This window comes from Anolis sagrei, chromosome X (genome assembly GCF_037176765.1).
Source record: "Anolis sagrei isolate rAnoSag1 chromosome X, rAnoSag1.mat, whole genome shotgun sequence".
Taxonomy (NCBI): Eukaryota; Metazoa; Chordata; class Lepidosauria; order Squamata; family Dactyloidae; genus Anolis; species Anolis sagrei.
The window spans coordinates 74,673,329-74,692,011 of record NC_090034.1 but is presented as its reverse complement, the minus strand read 5'-3'; the positions used below and the strand labels follow the sequence as shown (position 1 = coordinate 74,692,011).

At 42.1% G+C, this 18,683-nt stretch overlaps 1 protein-coding gene across 1 annotated transcript in view; it reads right to left on the bottom strand.

Annotated features, from left to right (window-relative positions):
* The window catches only part of PAFAH2 (platelet activating factor acetylhydrolase 2), a 70,100-nt gene that overhangs the window by 23,507 nt on the left and 27,910 nt on the right, over nt 1-18,683 (bottom strand). Inside the window, exons 3-5 of the mRNA XM_060784458.2 lie at nt 18,209-18,305; nt 4,668-4,736; nt 1,757-1,898 (exon numbers count right to left, since the gene is read on the bottom strand). Coding sequence (XP_060640441.2) covers nt 1,757-1,898; nt 4,668-4,736; nt 18,209-18,305 — 308 coding nt within the window. The remainder of the gene's footprint in view (nt 1-1,756; nt 1,899-4,667; nt 4,737-18,208; nt 18,306-18,683) is intronic.

Here is an 18,683-nt window from a genome sequence, read left to right as displayed (position 1 = left end):
TCCATGGCCAGCTTCCATAAATGCCTAGAGAATTGTTTTCTCAGACTGATCAACCGAGGCCCCATCTACACTGCCATATAATCCAGTTTTGGAATGCAAATGAACTGCTTTGAACTGGATTATAGACTCAAATAATCCGGTTCAAGGCAGGTAACCTGCATTCCAAAACTGGATTATATGGCAGTGTAGATCCAGCCTAAGGTCCTGTCTACACTACCATATATAATCCAGATTATATACTCTGAACTGGATTATGTGGCAGTATGGACTCAAATAATCCAGTTTTTTTTGGTCGTGTCAGGAGTCGCTCCTGTTGTGAGAGAATTGGCCGTCTGCAAGGACGTTGCCCAGGGGATGCCCGGATGATTTGATGTTTTTATCATCCTTGTGGGAAGCTTCTCTCATGTCCCCGTATGAGGAGCTGGAGCTGTTAGAGGGAGCTCATCCGCCTCTCCCCGGATTTGAACCTGTGACCTGTCAGTCTTCAGTCCTGCCGGCACAGGGCTTTAACCCACTGCGCCACCGGGGGCTCCAAATAATCCAGTTCAAATCAGATAATCTGGATGTTCTGTTTTGAACTGGATTATATGGCAGTGTTGACTCATATAACCCAGTTCAAAGCCGATAATGTGGATGGTCTGCTTTGAACTGGATTATGTGGCAGTGCAGACTTATATAATCCAGTTCAAAGCGGATAATGTGGATGATCTGCTTTGAACTGGATTATATAGCAATGCAGACTCATATAATCCAGTTCAAAGCCGATAATGTGAATATAATTCAGTTCTGTCATATAATTCAGTTCTGCTTTGAACTGAATTATATGACATTGCAGACTCATATAATCCAGTTTAAAGCCAATAATGTGGATGGTCTGCTTTGAACTGGATTATATCGTAGCATAGAGTCATATAATCCAGTTCAAAGCCGATAATATGGATGATCTGCTTTGAACTCAATTATATGACAGTGCAGACTCATATAATCCAGTTCAAAGCCAATAATGTTGATGCTCTGCTTTGAACTGGATTATATGGCAGTGTAGACTCATATAATCCAGTTCAAAGCCGATAATATGGATGATCTGCTTTGAACTCAATTATATGACAGTGCACACTCTTATAATCCAGTTCAAAGTCAATAATGTGGATGGTCTGCTTTGAACTGGATTATATCACAGCATAGACTCATATAGTCCAGTTCAAAGCCGATAATATGGATGATCTGCTTTGAACTCAATTATATGACAGTGCAGACTCATATAATCCAGTTCAAAGCCAATAATGTTGATGCTCTGCTTTGAACTGGATTATATGGCAGTGTAGACTCATATAACCCAGTTCTAAGCCAATAATGTGGATAGTCTGCTTTGAACTGGATTATATTTCAGTGCAGACTCATATAATCCAGTTCAAAGCCAATAATGTGGCTGGTCTGCTTTGAACTGGATTATATGGCAGTGTAGACTCATATAACCCAGTTCAAAGCAGATAATGTGGATGATCTGCTTTAATAATCTGGATTATATGGTAGTGTTGAAGGGGTCGAAGTGCTTCAAGTGACTCCATGGTATTTTAGGTCAAATGTCTTTTATTGCAAGAGGGATCACTATTATCCATAGTTTTGCATATGCAAGTGAAGTCTAGGAATGTATTCTCTGTGAATATTGGGGTCACACTGTACCCTTATCTCAATTTTATTTCTTTTTCCGGTATGAGTAAGGACCACTAACAAAATCAAATAAATCAGGACATGCCTGCGGGTTTCGGAAGTGAAATTCCTTCTGGTCCTTCGGAACCCCTCGATAGGAGAGCCATTCTTCATTGACCTGAGACCCAGGGAGGTCGGGCGATTCAGGATCCAGTTTGCAAAAGTATGTGGCGGAAGCAGAGCGATCCCTGGAAAAGATGCAAATGCAGGCAGGGGTGGAAGTAAAAAGTTGGAAAAGTTACTTTTTGGGGTTGATCAGAAAGAAATCGAAAGAAAATGGAGCACCACTTTTAAGACGAACCGGTTTTAATTTTAGCCTGAGCTTTCATGGATATAAACCCACTTCTTCAGATGCAGTGCAAAAGTGATGTTTTCCCCAGGTATAAACAAAAATGTAGCAGGATCCAGAAAGATGCAAACCACCACTTTCCCTCCATTCTTAAAGGATCTTTACAGCACATCTCCTATCTCATTGCTTTTCCCTTTGAAAATTTAGGGCAAGGGACACAATTTGCACTCTATTTATTTATTTATTTATTTACTCACTTACTTACTATATTTATATCCTGCCTAGAAGGGGACTCTAAGCGACTCACAACATAGGCAATAATTCAATGCCTTAAAAACTATATACAATTAAATAAACATTTCAATTAAAAATCTAAAATCAAGGTTAGAAAACATTAAAACATTTAAAACATTACACTTACTATTATAAACCATGCTAACCGCAATCATAGTCCAGGCCATTACATATAATTCCAAATCCATCTATTGCACTGTATTAGTCTTCAAAGGATTGACATGTTTTCACTCTCTTTCTGGAGTTCAGAAGGGAAAGGGCTGATCTAGTATCACTGGGGAGGGGGTTCCATAGCCGAGGGGCCACCACTGAGAAGGCCTTGTCACTTGTTCCTACCAGTTGCACCTGCGGACGAGGTGGGACCAAGAGCAAGGCCTCACCCGACGATCTTAACCTCCGAGGTGGATCATAGGGGGAGATACATTCGGCTTGGTATGATAGCCATGTTTTAACTTTCTTTCTAAAGGCTAGGAGGGAAGGGGCTGACTGAATATCACTGGGGAGGGAGTTCCATAGATGAGGGGCCACCACTGAGAAGGCCCTGTCTCTCGTCCCCACCAACGAGAGGATGGAGGCAGGACCGAGAGCAGGGCCTCCCCAGAAGATCTTAATCTCCGTGATGGTTCATAGAAGGAGATACGTACAGACAGGTAAACTGGGAAAGAACCATTTAAGGTTTTATAGGCTAAAGCCAACACTTTGAATTGTGCTCGGTAGCAGACTGGCAGCTAGTGGAGCTGACATAACAAGGGTTGCTCCAGTGAGCAATCTGGGGGCGACCCATTGGACCATTTGGAGCTTCCGAACAGTCTTCAAATGCAACCCCAAATAGAGTGCATTGCAGTAGTCTACTTGGGATGCAACCAGAGTGTGGTCTACCACGGCAAAGTCTGGCTTTTCAAGATACGGGCGCAACTGGCACACAAGTTTTAATTGTGCAAAAGCTCCCCTGGCCACCGACCAAACCTGGGGTTCCAGGCTCAGCGATGAATCCAGAATTCCCAAGCTGCGAACCTGTGTCTTTGGGGGAGTGTAACCTTGTCAAGCACAGGTTGTAAGCCTATACCCTGTTTGGCCTTACAACTGACCAGGAGGACCTCTGTCTTGTCTGGATTCAATTTCAATTTATTTGCCCTCATCCAGACTGTGAAAGCTGCCAAGCATTGGTTCAGGACCTGAACGGACTCCTTAGTAGCAGGTGGAAAGGAATGGTAGAGTTGAATGTCATATGTATAAATATGTGAGAGGAAGCCACAGGGAGGAGGGAGCAAGCTTGTTTTCTGCTTCCCTGGAGACTAGGACGCGGAACAATGGCTTCAAACTACAAGAGAGGAGATTCCATCTGAACATTAGGAAGAACTTCCTGACTGTGAGAGCCGTTCAGCAGTGGAACTCTCTGCCCCGGAGTGTGGTGGAGGCTCCTTCTTTGGAAGCTTTTAAACAGAAGCTGGATGGCCATCTGTCAGGGGTGATTTGAGTGCAATATTCCTGCTTCTTGGCAGGGGGTTGGACTGGATGGCCCATGAGGTCTCTTCCAACTCTTTGATTCTATGATTCTATGATTCTATGATTCTATGTCATCTGTGTACAGATGACATCAAACTCCAAAACTCTGCATGATCTCTCCCAGCGGCTTCATGTAAGATGTTAAACAACATGAGGGACAGTATTAAGCCCTGCAAGACCCCTGAAGACAAAGGCTGTGGGGCCAAGCTGTTATCCCTCAACAACACCTTCTGGGAACAATCCTCGAAGAAGGACCAGAGCCACTGCAAAACAGTACCCCCAAGCTGCATTCCTGTGAGGCATCCCAGAAGGATACCATGGTCAACGGTATCAAAGGCCACTGAGAAGTCCAAGAGAACCAACAGGAACACACTTAGCCTGTCCAGTTATCGGCGTAGATCATCTACTAAGGCGACCAAGGCCTACTAAGGCATTTCATGTCCCGGCATGAATCCAGACTGTGTCGAAGCCAGATAGTTAGTTTCCTCCATGAATATTTGAGAGTTCCTAGGCCACCATATGTTCAAAGACTTTGTCCAAAAATGGGAGATTGGATACAGGCTGAAAGTTGTTCAACTGAGTGGGTTGCAGTGATTTTTTTTTTAACAGCGGTTTTATTACAGCCTCTTTTAGGCTGGCTGGAATTTTGCCTTCCCGCAGGGAGGCATTAACCACCACCTTCACCCACTATTCCACTCCCTTCAATAAACTGTATAACCCGAGGTCTTGATAGCACTCGGCACTACATCTGAAGAAGTGGGTTTGTACCATGTCTGGTCTACACTGTCCTATAATCCAGTTCACAGATAATCTGGATTTTATATGGTATGAACAGGATCTTCTCTTCTAATCCCCATCAGCCTCTCACCTGTGTTCCAGCGCCATCACCAAAAACCCACGGGAAGCCATTTCAATGCAGATGGCAGAATACACCGTTCTGGAAATGGAAGAGCAAAGGAGAAAGTAAGTTGCCTGCAGTGGAGGAGTAAATAGTGCAACCCATCACCCTTGCAGTGAAGTGGATTGAATGTTGGACTCCACCTCTAAAGATCTCTGCTCAACCATAAGACTATCTGACTATCTATCTATCTATCTATCTATCTATCTATCTAATGTATTTGTAATACTGTCCTTCTCAGCCCTCAGGCGACTCAAGGCGGTTTACAGAGGCAATAGTCCAATGCCCAACAACACCATAAAACGTTCAAAAACATTAAACATATAATATAAAACCATAACAAAAGCAATAAAAACATAAATCATGTGTGTCTCCTGATTAAAAACATTGTCCAATTTCATCATCCAGTTGTTTCGTATTCCTATGTCGATTACACTGCATTTTCAAACGCTTGCTCAAATAGCCAAGTCTTGACTCTTTTCCGAAATGTTAAGAGGGAGGGGGACAATCTAATGTCCCTAGGAAGGGCGTTCCATAGCCGAAGGGCCATCACTGAGAAGATCCTATCTCTCATCCCTGCTGAATGTATTTGTGACGCAGGCGAGATTGAAAGCAGGGCCTCCCCAGACCTAGCAGGTTCATAAGGTAAGTAACTTTGGGCCAGTCACACTCTCTCAACCTCAGAGGAAGGCAACGGAAACCTCTTGCCAAAAAAATCCTGCAATAGCTTTGCCTTAGGGTTGCTCTAGATCAGAAACAACCTGAAAACATACAATTTATAAGTATCTGCTATACTATGGAAACTTACAGAGTGATTTCGGGCACGTTAGATTTCCTCCATCTGAGAAGAAGGCAATGGCGAAGCTTCTCAGAATAAATCCTGCCAAGAGACTCTTAGGATGGGATGATTTAGGGTGCATCTATACTGTAGATTGGAATTAATGCAACTTGGAAGATTGTTATGGCTCAATGCTGTGTAATCCTGAGATTTTTAGTTTGGTGAAGCAGTAGATAAATAGGTACCACTGTGACGGGGAGGTAAAAGGCTCTCCTGAAGACCATGCCGGCAACATGACCAGAGCTGGGCATGTTTAGCCTGAAAAAAGAAGGCTGAGAGGAGACATGATGAAGACCATGTATAAATATGTGAGGGGAAGTTATAGGGAGGAGGGAGAAAGCTTGTTTTCTGCTGCCCTGGAAACTAGGACATGGAACGATGGCTTCAAACTACAGGAAAGGAGATTCCACCTGAACATTAGGAAGAACTTCCTGACTGTAAGGAGAACTGTTCAGCAGTGGAACTCTCTGCTTCAGAGTGTGGTGGCGGCTCCTTCTTTGGAAGCTTTTAAACAGAGGTTGGATGGCCATCTGTTGGGGGGTGCTTTGAATGCAATTTTCATGTTTCTTGGCATAATGAGGTTGGACTAGATGGCCTACAAGGTCTCTTTCAACTCTATGATTCTATGAATTTGAGCAGGAACAACCGGCTCCTCCCCACGGGACAACAGCACCTCCCCATGGCCAAGTCGAGCACAGCCTCCAGATGCTGGGAATGAAAAAGAGGGAAGCCTTGCCTCTGTCTATGTATTGTCTGTCTTTGTTAATTGTATAGCGGCACTGAATGTTTGCCAATTATGTATTCTGTAATCTGCTCTGAGCCCCCTCGGGGAGATATAGCGGAATATAAATAAAGTATATTATTATTATTACTAGCCGTCCCCTGCCACGCGTTGCTGTGGCCCACATGGGGGTTCTGTGTGGGAGGTTTGGCCCAATTCTATTGTTGGTGGGGTTCAGAATGCTCTGTGATTGTGGGTGAACTATAAATCCCAGCAACTAGAATTCCCAAATGTCAAGATTCCATTTTCCTCAAACTCGATTAGTGTTCACATTTGGCCATATTGAGTATTCGTGCCAAGTTTGATCCAGATCCATCATTGTTTGAGTCCACAGTGATCGCTGGATGTAGGTGAACTACAACTCCAAAACCAAAGGACACTGCCCACCAAACCCCTTCCAGTATTTTCTGTTGGTCATGGGAGAACTGTGCGCCAAGTTTGGTTCAATTCCATCACTGGTGGGCTTCAGAATGCTCTTTGATTGTAGGTGAACTATAAATCCCAGCAACTACAACTCCCAAATGACAAAATCAATTTTTTTTTAGTGAAGGACATACATTGGGTTGTTAGAGTCTTGTGTCCAAATTTGGTGTCAATTCGTCCAGTGGTTTCTGAGTTCCGTTAATCCCACAAACGAACATTACATTTTTATTTATATAGACTAGCTGTTCCCTGCCACGCGTTGCTGTGGCCCAGTCTGTGTATATGTGTTTTGTGTGTATATATATTTGTGTATATGTGGTTTTGTGTTGTAATGTATTTTTTTCTTATTATTTTTGCTTTTTAAGTCTGTTCCGCTGTAGTTTTCAGTGTTTTTATGAGTGGACATACATTGCTGTGGCCCAGTCTGGTGATAGGGAAAATAATTAGAAAGTACTGGTTTCCCATATATGTAATGTCTTTATGCTTGTGGGTAAACAGAATTTCTTGATGTTTCTTTGACAGTGTTGATGTAGAGATTGTCGGGTTTGCCTACTCTGGAACATGCAACATATAATTGTCCATCTTTAGGAGTCCCTTTCAAATCTATAATACTTTATCTGTGTGTGTGTGAATCATATATATCTATCTATATCTATGGCTGGATGGCTCTCTGTCAGGAGGGCTTTGATTACGTGTTCTTGCCCTGATGAAGGGAGTTGGACTGGATGGCCTTAAGTATTTTCTGTTGGACATGGGGGTTCTGTGTGGGAAGTTTGTCCCGATTCTGTCATTCGTGGGGTTCATTCAGAATAGTCTTTGATTGTAGGTGAACTATAAATCCCAGTAACTACAACTCCCAAATGCAAAGGTCTATTTCCCCCAAATTACATCTGTGTTCATATTTGGTCATACGGAATATTCATGCCAAGTTTGGTCCAGATCCATCATTGTTTGAGTCCACAGTGCTCTCTGGATGTAGGTGAACTACAACTCCCAAACTCAAGGTCAATGCCCACCAAATGCTGCTAGTATTTTCCGTAGGTCATGGGAGGCCTGTGTGCCAAGTTTGGTTCAATTCCATCGTTGGTGGAGTTCAGAATGCTCTTTGATTGTAGGTGAACTATAAATCCCAGCAACTACAACTCCCAAATGACAAAATCAATGTTTTTGAGTGAAGGACATACATTGGGTTGTTAGGTGTCTTGTGTCCAAATTTGGTGTCAATTCGTCCAGTGGTTTCTGAGTTCCGTTAATCCCACAAGCGAACATTACATTTTTATTTATATAGATTTGTAAAAATTCCCATCACTCTGTAGCAATGAGCTATGGCAGTTAAAGTAGTGCCAATTCTTCTATCTAAAATGTAAATGCACCCTTGAGGTCATTAGTGGCAACAAACACAATGTGTGTGTGCATCCCCCCTCTATATATGCCCCCTCTATACATCTAAATCTATATATATATAAATGCTCTGCGCATAATGAGTACCTTAAAAACAAAAGAACCAACGAACGAAATCACACCAAATTTGGCAACAAAATGTCTCACAACACAAGGAGTGACCATCACTCAAAAATTATGATTTTGTCATTTGGGAATTGTAGTTGCTGGGATTAATAGTTCACCTACAATCAAAGAGCACTCTGAACTCCATCAACAATGGAATAGAACCAAACTTGGCACACAGGACTCCCATGACCAACAGAAAATATTGGAAGGGTTTGGTGGGCATTGACCTTGAGTTTGGGAGTTGTAGTTCACCTACATCCAGAGAGCACTGAGGACTCAAACAATGATGGATCTGGACCAAACTTGGCACATGCATTCAATACACCCAAATAATGAAAATAGATGGAGTTTGAGGAAAATAGACCTTGACATTTGGAAGTTGAAGTTACTGGGATTTATAGTTCACCTACAATCAAGGAGCATTCCAAACGCCACCAACGATGGAATTGGGCCAAACATCCCACACAGAACCCCCATGACCAACAGAAAATACTGTGTTTTCCGGTGGTCTTTGGTGACCCTTCTGACCCCCCCCCCCGGTGACCCCCCCCCCCTTCCCGGAGTCTTGATCTCCCAGGTTGAGAAATACTGCCTTAAGGCCATCCAGTCCAAGTCCCTTCACCAGGGCAAGAAAACATAATCAAAGCACTCCTGACAAAGGGCCATCCAGCCATTCACACACACACACACACACATATGTATATGACAGATGCAGTATCAAAGATCTGAAAGGGACTCCTAAAGAAGGACAATGATATGCTGCTGCATGTTTCAGAGTAGGCAAACCAGACAATCTCCACATTAACACTGGCAAAGAAACAGCAAGAAATACTGTTTACCCACAAGCTTAAAGACATGACATATATTAGAAACCAACACTTTCTCATTACGTTATTTTCCAGATCACTAGACTGGGCCACAGCAACGCGTGGCAGGGGACTGCTAGTATATATATGAATGAGAAAGGTTCATAACACACCCCCAAAACCATCAAATTCCGCTTTGCTCGAGGGTTCTCATATCAAAGGGGGGAAAATAATCTCAGTGTGTACTGTAAACATGACCTCAATAAGATCTTGGCAGGCAGTAACAGCACTTTAAAAACAAATGCACTCAAATATCCCAAAGAATGATGTCTAATCCATGACATCTAATCCAAGATGTGTTGGGTCTTGTGATAAACTAAGCTGTTCGGGAGGATATTTATCCTTTGGTTTTATGTAATGAACTCACAAGGATTTGACGGCTGGGTGGCAAAGCAGCCTTCTAAAAGGCTTTGGGATGTCTTGCCTTCCAGGTATCTGTTTGATCAAACTTAAAATGGACCCAAAGCAACCTGTACTCCTGCTAGTGGTTAGCTATAACCCCCAAATGCTTCCTTAGTACTGGGTGCCTGGGATCTCCAGATAGATATAAAGATAGATAGATGTTAGGCTTGGGTAACCACGGAAAAATTTGGTTCTAAACTCCTTTTGTTTTTAGGGGGCCCTTACGTTTCGTTTTTTTAAAGTATTCCGAAATTTTCCTTTTAAAATTTTTGAAATATACGAAATTTCGTAAAATTACAAATCGATTCGTTAATGGCGGACGCGATTGCGCAATATGCTAAAAAAACCTCCAAATGGGACAGGGGGAACTTCTGAAGCTTCCCTCTCTCTCTGTTGTTGACTGTTGGTGTGATAAAACTAACAACAACTATATTATATTATATTATTATAATATTATAATATTATATTGTTGTATATTATATTATAATATTATAATATTATATTATTGTATATTATATTATATGATATTATTATATTATTGTATATTATATTATATTATATTATATTATATTATATTATATTATATTATATTATTATATTATATTATATTATATTATATTATATTATATACACATCATGAGGAGACAGGAAAGCCTAGAGAAGGCAATTATGCTGGGGAAAGTGGAAGGAAAAAGGAAGAGGGGCCGACCAAGAGCAAGATGGATGGATGGCATCCTTGAAGTGACTGGACTGACCTTGAAGGAGCTGGGGGTGGTGACGGCCGACAGGGAGCTCTGGTGTGGGCTGGTCCATGAGGTCACGAAGAGTCGGAGACGACTGAACGAATGAACAACAACAACAACAACATATAATATTATAATATTATATATTATATATTATATTATAATATACAATTATAATATAATATAATAATAATATAGTAATATAATATATAATATAATATATATATTATAATATAATATTTATAATATATTATAATACATTTTATATATATATATATATATATATATATATATATATAATTGTATTTTTTATTATATTATATTATATTATATTATATTATATTATATTATATTATATTATATTATATTCTAGCTGTACCTGGCATCGCATTGCTGTGGCATAGAGTGAGGGTATGAAAAATAAAGTAATGAGAAATTTTGGGCAAGAAGGATGCCAGGAGAAAGAGGAGGGAGGGGGGAATGTGGGATTTGCCAGCTGGAAGGAAGGAAGGAAGGAAGGAAGGAAGGAAGGAAGGAAGGAAGGTAGCCCAGTGCAGCCCAGAGTGAGGCAAGAAGAAGCATGAGGAAAGAGGAGGGAAGCAGCAGAGCAAAGGGACCGGAAGTGGGGTAAATGCGAGATTGTAAAACTTGCACCAGACATACGGAAATAATTACTAAATAATTACGAAAATTGGAAAAATTGTTTCGATTCTTAATTACTCCTCACACTATTCCTGCATGGCTCAATATTGGATCGTAAGCTAATTTAAATACAAATTAATAACGAATAACGAAATGAACGAACTGGATCGCCGAAGCCTAATAGATGTATATGAGTCTGGAGCAAGTTGCAGGGAGCAGTCAACCCCTCTGTTTAAACAGCTCCACTGGCTGCCGATAGGTTTCCGGTCCCAATTCAAGGTGCAGGTTATCTATATAAATAAAAATGTAATGTTCGTTTGTGGGATTAACATAACTCAAAAACCACTGGACGAATTGCTGTCAAATTTGGCCACACAATACCTACTAACCCAAGGAGTGACCATCACCCAAAAAATTTAATTTTGTCATTTAGGAGTTGTAGTTCATAGAATCAAAGAGTTGGAAGAGACCTCATGGGCCATCCAGTCCAACCCCCTGCCCAGAAGCAGGAATATTGCACTCAAATCACCCCTGACAGATGGCCATCCAGGCTCTGCTTAAAAGCTTCCAAAGAAGAAGCCTCCACCACACTCCGGGGCAGAGAGTTCCACTGCTGAACGGCTCTCACAGTCAGGAAGTTCTTCCTCATGTTCAGATGAAATCTCCTCTCTTGTAGTTTGAAGCCATTGTTCCGCGTCCTAGTCTCCAGGGATGCAGAAAACAAGCTTGCTCCCTCCTCCCTGTGGCTTCCTCTCACATATTTATACATGGCTATCATATCTCCTCTCAGCCTTCTCTTCTTCAGGCTAAACATGCCCAGCTCCTTAAGCCGTTCCTCATAGGGCTTGTTCTCCAGACCCTTGATCATTTTAGTCGCCCTCCTCTGGACACATTCCAGCTTGTCAATATCTCTCTTGAATTGTGGTGCCCAGAATTGGTCACAATATTCCAGATGTGGTCTAACCAAAGCGGAATAGAGAGGTAGCATTACTTCCTTAGATCTAGACACTATGCTCCTATTGATGCAGGCCAAAATCCAATTGGCTTTTTTTGCCGCCACATCACATTGTTGGCTGATGTTTAACTTGTTGTCCACGAGGACTCCAAGATCTTTTTCACACGTACTGCTCTCGAGCCAGGCATTGTCCCCCATTATGTATCTTTGCATTTTGTTTTTCCTGCCAAAGTGGAGTATCTTGCATTTGTCCCTGTTGAACTTCATTTTGTTAGTTTTGGCCCATCTCTCTAATCTGTCAAGATTGTTTTGAATCCTGCTCCTGTCCTCTGGACTATTGGCTATTCCTCCCAATTTGGTGTCGTCTGCAAACTTGATGATCCTGCCTTCTAGCCCTTCATCTAAGTCATTAATAAAGATGTTGAACAGGACCGGGCCCAGGACGGAACCCTGCTTATGGCACTCCGCTCGTCACTTCTTTCCAGGATGAAGAGGAAGCATTGGTGAGCACCCCCTGGGTTCGTCCATTTAACCAATTACAGATCCACCTCACCGTGGTTTTGCCTAGCCCACATTGGACTAGTTTCCTTGCCAGAAGGTCATGGGATTTAGTTGCTGGGATTTATAGTTAACCTACAATCAAAGGGCATTCTGAACTCCACCAATGATGGAATTGAATCAATCTTGGTGCACAGAACTCCAAAGACAAACAGAGAATACTTGAAGGGTTTAGTGTGCATTGACCTTGAGTCTGGGAGTTGTAGTTCACCTACATCCAGAGAGCACTGTGGACTCAAACAAAGATGGATCTGGACCAAACTTGGCACGAGTACTCCATATGCCCAAATATGAACACAGATGGAGTCTGGGGGAAATAGTCCTTGTCATTTGGGAATTGTAGTTGCTGGGATTTATAGTTCACCTACAATCAAAGAGCATTCTGAACCCCACAGAGAGAATTGGGGCAAACTTCCTACACAGAACCCCCAAGACCAACAGTAAATACTTAAGGCCATTGAGTTCAACTCCCTTCACCAGGGCAAGAAAACGTAATCAAAGCCCTCCTGACAAAGAGCCATCCAGCTCTCTCTCTCTCTCTCTATATATATATATATATCACACACACACATATGATTCACACACACATAGATATTGTATCATAGATTTGAAAGGGACCCCTAAAGAAGGACAATTCTATGTTGCATGTTCCACAGTAGGCAAACCAGACAATCTCCACATCAACACTGACAAAGAAACAAGAAATATTGTTTACCCACTAGCATAAAGATATTACATATATAGAAACCAACACTTTCTCATTATTTTATTTTCCAACTCACGAGACTGGGCCACAGCAACGTGTGGCAGGGGATAGCTAGTTACCTATAAAGCTCTAAATTGTTCAGGACCTGCCTATCTTCGTGACCGCATCCTTCCCTACGAGCCCACACGGTCCTTAAGATCTTCCGGGGATGCTCTTCTCTCGCTCCCACCCCCATCTCAGGCGCGGTTGGTGGAGACGAGAGAAAGGACATTCTCGGTGGTGGCCCCACGTCTTTGGAACTCTCTCCCCAGGGAGATTAGGCTGACACCCTCCCTACTCACATTCCGTATGTAATTAAAGACATGGATGTTTAGTTGTGTATTCGACTGACGACTCCGAAAATAAATGACTTATATCATGACCTGAACCATGACCTGATTCTGAATTCCTATATTACATTACTATATATATCCATATCCATATCCATATCTATATAAATAAAAATAAAAATGTAATGTTCGTTTGTGGGATTAACAGAACTCAAAAACTACTGGATGAATTGACACCAAATTTGGACACAAGACACCTAATAACCCAATGTATGCCCTTCACTCAAGAAAAATTGATTTTGTCATTTGGGAGTTGTAGTTGCTGGGATTTATAGTTCACCTAAAATCAAAGAGCTTTCTGAACCCCACCAACAATGGAATTGAACCAAACTTGGCAAACGTTCTCCCATGACCAACAGAAAATACTGGAAGGGTTGGGTGGGTAGTGTCCTTTGGTTTTGGAGTTGTAGTTCACCTACATCCAGAGGTCACTGTGGACTCAAACAATAATGGATCTGGACCAAACTGTACATGAATACTCAATATGCCCAAACCTGAACACTGGTGGAGTTTGGGGAAAATAGAATCTTGACATTTGGGAGTTGTAGTTCCTGGGATTTGTAGTTCACCTACAATCACAGAGCATTCTGAACCTCACCAACGATGGAATTGGGCCAAACCTACCACACATAACCCCCATGACGACCAGAGTGAGCCACAGTAACGTGTGGCAGGGGACGGCTAATATATATATATATATATATTATATATATATATATATAGAGAGAGAGAGAGAGAGAGGAGCCCCCGTGGTGCAGTGGGATAAATCACTGAGCTGCTAAACTTGTTGACCGAAAAGTCGCAGGTCCAAATCCGGGGAGCTTCTGCTGTCAGCCCCAGCTTCTGCCAACCTAGCAGTTCGAAAACATGCAAATGTGAGTAGATCAATAGGTACCGCTCCGGTGGGAAGGTAACGGCGCTGCATGCAGTCATGCTGGCCACATGACCTTGGAGGTTTCTACGGACAACGCTGGCTTTTCGGCTTAGAAATGGAGATGAGCACCACACCCCAGAGTCGGACACGACTGGACTTAATGTCAGGGGGAAACCTTTACCTTTACTATATATCCTTAAGTTGAATCGATCCTGTTAAATTGCTCTGTTTCCATGCTATTTCCTTTGCTATTATATGTTGCTATCCACCTTATTGAACCACCTTATCCTTTTACCAGCTCGCATAGTGGTCCTCTTCCCGCCCCCCTCCAAAATGAGTCTGCTGTTGCTTTTGATGCTTGTTATTATTGTTATGCTGATTTGTGCTGTTTTAATTTGTTATTGCTTTCCTTTTAATTTTATTTTGCCTTGGGTTTGGCCCCATGTAAGCGGTCCTGAGTCCCTCCGGGGAGATGGAGGTGGGGTAAAAAAAAAAAAAAACCTTCTCCTTCTCCTTCTCCTCCTGTGTATGTATATGTGTGTGTGTGAGTGAGTGAGTGTTGTTTTTCCAAACTGTCTCCGACACCTTTTGCATATGAGTCCCTACATATGATTACATGATGCACCACCCGTTTTGTCTACTATAGTTCAGTCTTGAGTTCAGTGCTCAATTCACTACATCAGGGGTCCCCAAACGAAGACCCGCAGGCCGGATGCAGCCTTCCAAGGTCATTGACCCATCCGGTGCCCTAAACTTTAGGGTCGCCCAAAGTCTGAAACGACTTGAAGGCCCACAACAACAACGACAACAATTCTAATTAAGGTATTGTTGAAAGCTTTCATGGCTGGAATCACTGGGTTGCTGTGAATTTTTTCTGAGCTGTCTGGCCATGTTCCAGAAGCATTCTCTCCTGACGATTCATCCACATCTATGGCAGGCATCCTCAGAGGTTGTGAGGTCTGTTGGAAACTAGGCAAGTGAGGTTTATAAATCTGTGGAATGATGTCCAGGGTGGGAGAAAGAACTCTTGCGTGTTGGAGGCAAGTCTGTTTGTGAATGTTACAATTGGCCAGCTTTATTAGCATTGAATAGCCTATGCTATGGCTGACTTGATGAACCAACCTGGACACAGCATGTTATTTGAGAACACAGAAATGCTGGACCACGTCAACAACCACCATGTTAGACTACACAGAGAAGCCACTGAAATCCACAAGCACGTGGGCTATTTCAACAGAAAGGAAGAAACCATGAAAATGAACACAATCTGGCTACCACTAATAAAAAAAACTCTAAAATCAGAACAGGAAATAAAGAACAACACTCAGAAAACAGGGGAATTCCAGACAGGAAATAATCAGGGCCAGCTAACACCTCCCAACAAAGGATTCCTCCAGGCAGGAAGGAACCAGGCTTGATTACCATTGCATAGCCTATGCTATGGCTGACTTGATGAACCAACCTGGACACAGCATGTTATTTGAGAACACAGAAATGCTGGACCACGTCAACAACCACCATGTCAGACTACACAGAGAAGCCACTGAAATCCACAAGCACGTGGACTATTTCAACAGAAAGGAAGAAACCATGAAAATGAACACAATTTGGCTACTATTAATTAAAAAACTCTAAAATCAGAACAGGAAATAAAGAACAACACTCAGAAATCAGAGGAATTCCAGACAGGAAATAATCAGGGCCAGCTAACACCTCCCAACAAAGGATTCCTCCAGGCAGGAAGTAACCAGGCTTGATTACCATTGAATAGCCTATGCTATGGCTGACTTGATGAACCCACCTGGACACAGCATGTTATTTGAGAACACAGAAATGCTGGACCACGCCAACAACCACCATGTCAGACTACCCAGAGAAGCCACTGAAGTCCACAAGCACGTGGACTATTTCAACAGAAAGGAAGAAACCATGAAAATGAACACAATCTGGCTACCACTAATTAAAAAAACTCTAAAATCAGAACAGGAAATAAAGAACAACACTCAGAAAACAGAGGAATTCCAGACAGGAAATAATCAGTGCCAGCTAACAGCTCCCAACAAAGGATTCCTCCAGGCAGGAAGCAGCCAGGCTTTGAGGCTGCAAGGCCATTTGATATTAATCAAGCCGGCCAATTGCCTCCAACAGACACGAGTTCTTTCTCCCAGCCTGGACATCATTCCACAGATATATAAGCCCCAGCAGACCTCACAACCTCTGATGATGCCTGCCATAGATGTGGGTGAAACATCAGGAGACTATACAGGACAAAAATAGACTCTTTGTTGAACTCCATACAAAGCAATGCATTGTATTCTTATCAGAACGGGCTGCAACGTTGCCCTCAATGCAGAAAACGTACTCACTCTCTGTTCTGGAATGTTAGGCATCTAGGCTTCAAACGTGGCAGGAAAATGATTGCAAAACTTATTGGGACTTGAGCAACTCTGGCTAAATAACTGCCTCAGTTCACTTGTGTGGTTCGAAGGCCTTCTCGAGTGCAACATTTCTCTCCCATTCCTTTTGCTACTTGGCGAAGTCACTTTTTGGACTTTGTTGCCCAGAATGCTCAGTCAGCAAGGCCACTGCTAGGTGGACATTCTTGGAGCTGAAGTCCAAAATGCAAAGTTGTTTTTTTTCCAATGTGATACCACACCAGCCATAGAAAAGTGGAAAATGTGTTTGCGCATAATGAGTGAGAATTTTGGTACCGTTCTGGGCTTTCTGGCAAGATGGCTTTTATGGCTGAAATCAATGGGTTGTGAGTTTTTCTGAGCTGTATGGCCATGTTCCAGAAGCATTATCTCCTGACCTTTCGCTTGCATCTATATCAGGCATCCTCACAGGTTGTGAGGTCTGTTTGAAACTAAGTAAGTGAGGTTTATATATCTGCGGAATGTCCAGGGTGGGAGAAAGAACTCATGTCTGTTCGAGGCAAGTGTGAACTTTGCAATTGGACAGCTTGATTAGCATTGAATTGCTGCTTCCTGCCTGGGGAATCCTTTGTTAGGAGGTATTAGCTGGCCCCGATTGTTTCTTGCCTGGAATTCCTAGGCAAGAAATACTGTTTACCCACAAGAATAAAGAAATTACATATATTAGAAACCAACACTTTCTCATTACTTTATTTTCCAGATCACCAGACAGGGGACAGCTAGTAAATCTATATAAATAAAAAATGCATGTTGGTTTGTGGGATTAACATAACGCAAAAACCACTGGGCGAATTGACACCAAATTTGGACACAATACAACTGTCAGGCCAACGAGTGACCATCACTCATAAAAACACAGCAGAAGAGACTTAAAAAGCCAAAAAAAAAAACATTACAACACATGCACAAAACCACATATATATGCAAACACACATATACACTAATATATACACACATATACACATAACACATATGTGTATAACACTCACACATATACACATAATGTAAACATACAAAACACATATACAAAGACTGGCCACAGCAATGCATAATAAATAAAATAATGTCCAGGTTGGTTCATCTGGTGCTATACTATGTAGCCTTGTCCGCACCTACCTCTGTGGGAGTCTACCATATACTATGCAGCTGTGGACAAGTCTACATAGGGACTACCAAACGTAGTGCCCAAACACAAATCAAGGAACATGAAAGGAACCGCCGACTAATTCAACCAGAGAAGTCAGCCATGCTTCTGGAACAAGGCCATACAGCCTGGAAAACCATAGAAACCTGCTGTGTTCTTCATCTTCTGGACACTCATCCCCATCCCAGCACAGAGACTTAAAAGGCACATTATCTGGCAAGGAAAGTAATGGGAGCAAAGTCCTACCGAATTGCTCCTAAGCCATGAGAGAATATGATCAGTGGATATTTGTGGCTACTCGGTCGGAAAGGAGCATTCCAGTTCACCGGGATTTTGCATGATCCTGTGGAAATGAAACAATACAAGCCATTAGAAACAGAAGGAGCTGAGTAAGAATTTTGTTGTTTAAGGCCTGGGAAAAGTGGTTTTTTCCCCCCAAAAGGAAGTGACTGAAAATCTATGAATGACCCATTCATAGATTTTAATGTTTGCGGGGTTGACTTTTGCAGATTGGATTGTTTTGTTTATTTATTTATTGTATTTGTATACCGCCTTTCTCAGCCAATTGGCGACTCAATTGGCGTTTCCAACAAATCAGTATACATTAAACATAATATAGATAAGACATCACAAAAGCAATAAAAACAACATCATCAGTCTCATTATTCTCAAGCACTGTCCAGTTCCATTGTCAGGTCATTTGATTTCCTATATTAGCTAC